We start from the raw sequence: 7,416 nt of genomic DNA, 5'->3' as shown, positions 1-7,416 counted from the left end.
AAAATTTTTAAAAAAAAAAAAAAATTTTTTAAAAAAGGGTTTATAAATCTCCTTTTTTTTTTTTAAAAAAAAAAAAAAAAAAAAAAGGAAATTCAAAAACTGCAACTGAAAATTAACACTTGAATTTTTTCATCAAAACCTGCTCTGAACCTTGTTAGTTAAGGTACTTCACAGTACACCTTTGCTATTTCCACTAACAGTAACATTCTATAAACCAACAGATACTGTCTATACAAAACTGTATTCTAAGCACAGTCCACATTTAATTATGCATCAATATTTGAAACCATGGTGTCACTTCATACACAGATACCAGTTACGGTGCTTGTTTATGAACTGCAAAGAAAGACTATAATACTCACACAGATCTTTTTTTCTCAGATTTTTCATTCTTACAATTTTCACAAATAATGAACAACATGGGCATTCTTCACTCTGCAGAAAAGTGACAAAGTTATTATCTGCATTAATACTAAATTGCTTATGCTTTATATAACGTGCTCTCCCATAAGTGCCTTTTGCAATTTTCAAAGTCAAGCAGCAAAGTTGGAAGATAAACTGTTTGCATTGCTTTGGATGCTAAAACCATATCTATGTAGAGTTAAAAGAAATTAGGAAATATTCATCTGTGTATATATATGTCATAGAGAGAAGAAATAACAGTAACATGGATAAGATAGTGAAATGGTTTTAAATAAATGCTTGATTTACATGACAGAACACATTAATTTAAAAGAAATCTTTATCAACAATTAATCTGGAAAAATAAGCCAACAGAGAGTGAATGTGCATGAGAAGCACAACCATCAAACATCTGTAGATAAAGATAAAATAAATTTAATTCTCTTAAACAGTTGTTATTTCACATGGAAAATATACTTTCTTCAGATAATTTTATTTAGTAAAAATTCCAAGTTTCCATTTAAAATCTTTATGAGGAATATTTCCCAGAAATGGTGAAGAGAAAATAGATTAAAGGTTGTGAGGAGTTCAGCTATTGTGACCAGGAAGAGGAAAACAAGGGATAAAAAAGACTGCACAGAAACAATCTGTGGTAAACCATATAATCACAATGCTGCTGACTTATCTATATTCATAAACAACATGACCTCAGAAGAAAAAGGTACTGTTAGGTGAGTGAGGTAGCACCAGCACAAACACAGCAAAACTTATATGAAAGAAAACAGCTTTGAAAGAGATGCTAACGAAATGTCCCCACCCAAACCAGGTGGTGGATATTTGCAATTAGTATCATTAGCTGAAACATCAAGCACAGAAGGAAGGACAAATAACCAGACATGACTCAAACAAATTATTAATTCTTGCAGATTTTAGTACCTGAAACTTTAGTTGTTGCTTCACTGAAAGTATTACCTAATTCTTCTCCCATTCTCTGCTAGCAAAATGATTCCATTAAATCCCTTAAGGGGCATTGGGTCACTCCTCTTCTTTTTCCGGTTAGGAATTGATCCATCTGAGAAGCTGGATACAAACCCTCCTATCATTCTTATGGTAAGGTGACCTTGGTCTGTATTTTGGGTCTAACTCCAAAACAGAAGGGCGTGTTTTAATGTCTTCTATCTGGATTCAGGTTCTGGATGAAATAAATCTCCCGTCCCTCCCCTCACCAAGAACCCTCTACTTTTATTCTCTCTCATGATGCTGTTTCAGTCGTTAAGGGCAAGGGAAAGAACAGAGAGGATAGTCTCCTTCCTTGTTTTCTATGCATACTTTCCCTGCAAAGACAGGCTCTGTTCAAAAGGATGAACTTGTAGATCCTTAGTGTTTCTTTAACCAGTTTGGTTAGACATTCACGTGTTATTTCTTAAGCCAAGGGGATCCCACATTTGAGGTCTCCAAGCATCAGTGCACGTTAATGTTAACACACCTCCATGTTATGGAGAGAAACTCTATAATCTCCATTTTACAACCAAGGGGCACAGCATGGTTAAATAACTTTCTCATAGACAAACGAGAGGTTTATTTTAGAGCTGAGAAGGGAACAGAGTATGTTCACTCCCTGGAACCCAGTGGACCATTTTAGGGCTTTTCCTCCTGGCTTTGTTCCATGAAAAAAAACAACCCCCACTCCCCCCCCCCAAAAAAACCCCAAACCAAACCAAACCAAACAAAACAAAAAAACCCCCCCCCCCAAAAAAAACCCCAACCCAAACCAAACCAAACAAAACAAAAAAACCCAACCCCTCCCTTTCCCCCCCCAAAAAAACCCTTTTTAGACATTATGGACAAAGGCAGACCAAGATTTTTTCATGTATCAGTCATGCACAAATATTAAACTAGGATCATCTTTGTTTCCATAACTAATCACTGTTTTTAGGCAGTAATCTTCCTGCATACTGGCTGCTAGCACAGTTACCTGGACATTGCGTGTGTTTATACTCTTAGCTGGCAGATGCTGGGCTGTGAAAGAGCCAAACTTGCCTAATGCTTGAATCAAACCACAGATTCAGCCCAAATCTACAGTAGGTTCCTGTGAGGCACCTCAGACTGCTTCCCTGCCTCCACGTGAATCACCCACTGTGGCTGAACTTCACTACCAAAAGTGCCTCCACAGGGCAGCCGATATCAACAAAGATGTCAGCCATCCTGATATAAATAAGTAAATACATACATGAAATAGGACTAAAAGCTCACCAATAATTGGACTAAAAGCTCAGAAATCCTCTTCTAGGCACCACAATCCCAGCCAAAAACCCACCTCAGGCCATCTTCAACTCTCAAGAGCTTTTGTATTCTTACCTCATGAGCACTCCAGTATGAGCCCATCCTGCTCCCAGCTGCATATAAGTCAGATATAGATGTCCACTGTTAGAGGCAACAGGTGGCAATGATTCACAAAGTACCTCTGCAAACTTTAAGGAGGCACCTGCTGAGGAGCAAGTGGTTTATCCATGCTCCGCCTTCCTCATTGCCTGAAAGGGAAAGTATGAAGAGAGGAGGGAATTTGCTGAGTTTATTTGATAGCTAAATATGAGAGGTGTGTGTTTGGGGAAGGCTGTACACACCAAGGTGCCAAGAGTTATCAGCAGTTCAAGATAAGGGAGTGATGACACATAACTTATGCATGGATACCTATGACTTGGCAGCCTAAGCAATGAATGAACCAGAGAAGATAATAGTAGCTACATGTAGGCTGGAGGAAACCAGTTCTACAGCACCCCAATCAGCAAACAAAAATATCATGGATGAAATAATGTTATAAGACCTTTTTGTTCAACAAAATTTTATTTATTTCCCTTTTCTTGGAGGTAGAGAGGCTTGAGTTGTTTGCTAGTAGATGTTTCCCCAATCTAATACATATATTTGTCAGTGGGATATACATTTTCCTGCTTTCAGAAGCCTTCCACAAACATGAAACTTCTGAGAAACCAAGACAAAGCCCCAAAAATTCTCCTGCAAATTAAAGCATATATTGATTCATCTTAAATATTAACATCTTGATATTTTAAGTACAATGCAGTGTCATCCAATTAGGACACAAAAATTACACCAAACTCTTCATATTTCTGGCAGAGAACTATGCAGCAGCAGATATGCACATGAATAGCCCTTGCACAAGTCCTGCTACTAACTTGCCCAGATGTCTGAAATGAAACTATCAGTTCAGAACTACAGGAGGTGATACTGTATGCTCACAGTACCCACAACCTGTCTTTCCCTTCCACACACACAGACATCAGGAAAAAACAAAATAAAGACAACTGACAACTTTACATTGAATAAAAATTACTTTAGTCATCAACCATTTTAGGATTAGAAATCTAACCTCAATACCCTTTCAATTAAAGAAATGTCAAAGCTTCAAAACAAGCTTGGCCAGCAGACCGGGAGAGGTAATTCTCCTCCTCTACTCTACTCATGTGAGACCCCACCTGGAATGCATCCACCTCTGGGGCCCCAACACTGAAAAGGTGTGGACCTGTTGGAGTGAGTCCATAGGAGGTCCATGAAGATGATGAGAGGGCAAAAGCACCTATTTTATTAGTCTGTTCTGCAGCAGCTGAACTGATGTTTCCTGAGCCATTCCCCGGGAAAGTCTAACTGGGGGATGAAGGGCTGCAGTAGCACTGAGACTCTGGAAGATGACGTTTTTCCCATAGGTAAAAAAAACAAAAAAACCCCAACAACCTCCCCCCAACAAAAAAAATAAAATCAACAAAACAAACACACACAAAAAATTGCACCAACAACAAAAAAAGCATACAAAGCAAACAAAAACCTCCCACAACCAAAACCAAAACAAACCAGAACAAAACCCAAGAACTCTAATAAACACAACCGAGAAGTTGTGGTGCTCACCAAAACATCTCTATCACACCCCCTTTTCAGCTGGACAATGGAGAGAAAACAATGAAAACTTGATGAAAGGCTCGTGGGTTGAGATAAGGTGAGGAAGAGATCATTGATTTATTACCAATCAGAGTAGGATAATGAGAAATAAAACTTAAATCATAAAACACCTTTCCCCCACTCCTCTCTTCTTCACAGGTTTAGCTTTACTCCTGATTTTCTCTACCTCCTCTACCCTAGCAGTTCAGGGGGACAGGAAATGAGAGCTGTGGTTAGGTCATGACACATGATCTCTGCAGCTCCTTCATCCTCAGTGGAAGGACCCCTCACACTGTTCCCCTTCCCCAGTATGGGGTCTCTCCCATGGGAGATAGTCCTCTATGAACTTCTCCAACTTGAGTCCTTCTCACAGGCTGCAGTTCTTTGCAAACTGCTCCAGTGTGGGTCCCTTCCCTGGGGTGCAGTCCTTCTGAAACAGACTGCTCCAGCATGGGTTCCTGCCAGCAAACTTGCTCCGGTGTAGGCTCCTCCCTCTATGGGAGGTCTTTCCAAGGACCTGCTCTAGCACAGGCTTCCCACAGTGTCACAGCCTCCTTCAGGCATCCACCTGCTCCAACATGGGGTTCCCCAGGGCTTGCATGTGAATATCTGCTCCACCATGGACCTCCATGGGCCAGAGGGGGACAGCCTGACTCTCCATGGTCATTTAACAGCTGGTTAAATAGTTAACAACTGTTCAGCACAGGCATCAGGTGAACCTCAGGTCCAAAGCCTTGAGCACCTCCTCCCCCTCCTACTTCACTAACCTTCATATCTACAGGGCTGTTTCTCACATTTCTCACTCCTCTCTCTGACTGCAATTGCTATTGCACAGCGTTTTTTTCCCCTTCTTAAACACCTTATCCCAGAGGCACTACAGCTGTCACTGATGGGCTCAGCTTTGGCCACCAGTGAGTCAACCTTGGAGCCAGATGGCATTGGCTCTGTCAGACATGGGGAAAGCTTCTGGCTGCTCCTCACAGAAGCTACAGGGGCTGCCTGCCTACCAAAACCTGCCCATGTAAACCAAATACAGGAGTGTTCAGCTGAGGTAGGGAATGACCGTATCACCCCAAAACAGCTGAGAAACAACCACTTCTGGGATAACTCAAGGAAAGAAAATGGAGGACCAATCTCCAGACCTCTGTCACCTCTCCTAACCAAGGGGTAGGCTCTGCGGGAGTTTCCTCCACAGTACGTGCTGGAGGAAGCATGGAGCTGGAGGAAGCCCATCCCAGACACTGGCTGTCAAGTGCCTCTCCTTGAAGAGAATCTACTAGCAGTCCCAGAACAGGACTTGGGACAAAACATCTAGTGTGAACATATGAAATGCCACATCAGTTGCTGAGAAGATACTATTTCTGGTTTAGTTCAAATTACCTGAGATTTTAGGGTGCATCACAAATTCTGAAAAGTGACATACAGAAGGTGGAGCAGGCTGTACAAGGAATCCTCAGAGAACTGTTTTCATTGTCTCAACAATACATGTTTTCTGACCAGTCTGAGGCTGGTAAAACCAGGAAGGAGCAGTGCTCACCATTCACAATCAAAAAGTCCACAGGCAAAGTCAAGCAGAGTATCTAATCCTGACAAAAATATCCCCAACAGGTAAAAACAGCTAAAAAGTGAAATTGCACCAGAGTACCTCAGGGAGCCTGAAGACTTGGCAAAATGGATGGAATACCCAGATCTTAACAATAACAGGAGAACTTTGATAAATATCATGATATCCTCCATGGCAGGCCTTAAGGAGTCAGTCACTATGCCCATTTTGGCAGTTCAGGTACCTTATTTTGAGCTCATGAGTGGCAGATCAGATAAGACAGTGAATGGAATTTTAGAAGATAAGGTTGAAATTGTCTATGTACCTTGTTGGAAAATTTGTGGAGAGAAGAGACTTCTGTAGCTCTTGCCTACTTGTTTTAGGCCAGGATCTACAAAGGAGTTGAGGTACTCCTGTAAGTCTCATCTTGGCTGACCTTTGACAAACTCCCAAATGCCAGCATCTACCTTTCTTTCACAATGGTTCTGTAGGACTATTATCAAGAAGTCAGCAAAAAATAACTTCTTAATCAGCTCCAGCTCTAGAAAAGAACACCTCTTTTTTTCGAGTTACCTCCGAGGAATAATTCACACTAGAAACAGAAGCTAAACATCTCTCTCTGCCATACTTTCTTGGTCTTTAGTGTGTTTGTGTGATGCACTGGGATGAAGTGAACAGAATATTGGTATCCTACTGCATTTCTCCAGTATGGTTCTCTTGTGTAATTATCATACACTCTGCAATCCCTTTTACATACTATCCATTTTGGTAATAGTTCAATTCACTATACTGAACAAGCTCCAGATGATGCTAAAGCAAAAATGCATTTTAAGAAGATAACTGCAGAACACACATGTGATCTGGGACAGAACAGAGTTGATTGTGAGAGGAAATGGCAATGGTCCTTCAAGACAAACCTGTAAGTTTGATTTAATTGATAAGAACAGATGTTGCCAAAGACCTAAACGGTCATGGATCTGTACCTTCATTATCTAATACAAATTGGAAAAAATCAAATATCCTTCATAAGATATTTATTTCACAACAGTTCATGACAAAAAGCACCTGGAAAACAAAATTCTTTAAAGGCAGAAGACCATTTAATTCAAGTTATTAAAACCAAGTAAAATTATTTCAATTGATACTTCATGGTCACCACCTTCTGTGTCTGAGGAGGGCTTTATGGACTTGCTACCAATAGTCTCAATGAAGTGCTGGAATATTTTGCATATGCAAAAATATTAGCAACTAGCCACCAAGACAATAGGAGGTTGCAGACAGAGAATGCTAAACTATTTCCCTATCACACACAGCTGAATTTTTGCCTCTTGAACATCACAGTGAGATGGGGTTAACAACACAGAGTGCTGTGTTTGATACTACAGCTCTGAATCAGAAAGCAAGTACTGCTTAATAAATTAAACTACATGGCTTGGAAACAAACACTTCAAGTTTTCATTTTTGAGAAGTTTACTTAGAAGGAGATGGCCCCTGTCAAGCACAGTGAAGTAGCTATCACATGT

The 7,416-nt window shown here is 40.5% G+C and overlaps 1 protein-coding gene across 1 annotated transcript in view; it reads right to left on the bottom strand.

Moving 5' to 3' along the window:
* The window catches only part of LOC108496220 (cytosolic phospholipase A2 epsilon-like), a 31,386-nt gene extending 28,599 nt beyond the window's left edge, over positions 1-2,787 (bottom strand). The window contains exons 1-2 of the mRNA XM_017812734.1: positions 2,761-2,787; positions 363-435 (exon numbers count right to left, since the gene is read on the bottom strand). Of these exons, the coding sequence (XP_017668223.1) occupies positions 363-435; positions 2,761-2,787 (100 nt within the window). The remainder of the gene's footprint in view (positions 1-362; positions 436-2,760) is intronic.
* Positions 2,788-7,416: the final 4,629 nt, after the last annotated feature.

Source organism: Lepidothrix coronata, unplaced genomic scaffold, assembly GCF_001604755.1.
Source record: "Lepidothrix coronata isolate B3197 unplaced genomic scaffold, Lepidothrix_coronata-1.0 Scaffold1, whole genome shotgun sequence".
NCBI classification, from domain to species: Eukaryota; Metazoa; Chordata; class Aves; order Passeriformes; family Pipridae; genus Lepidothrix; species Lepidothrix coronata.
The sequence above is the reverse complement of the archived record's forward strand: the minus strand, read 5'-3'. Positions and strand labels throughout refer to the sequence as shown.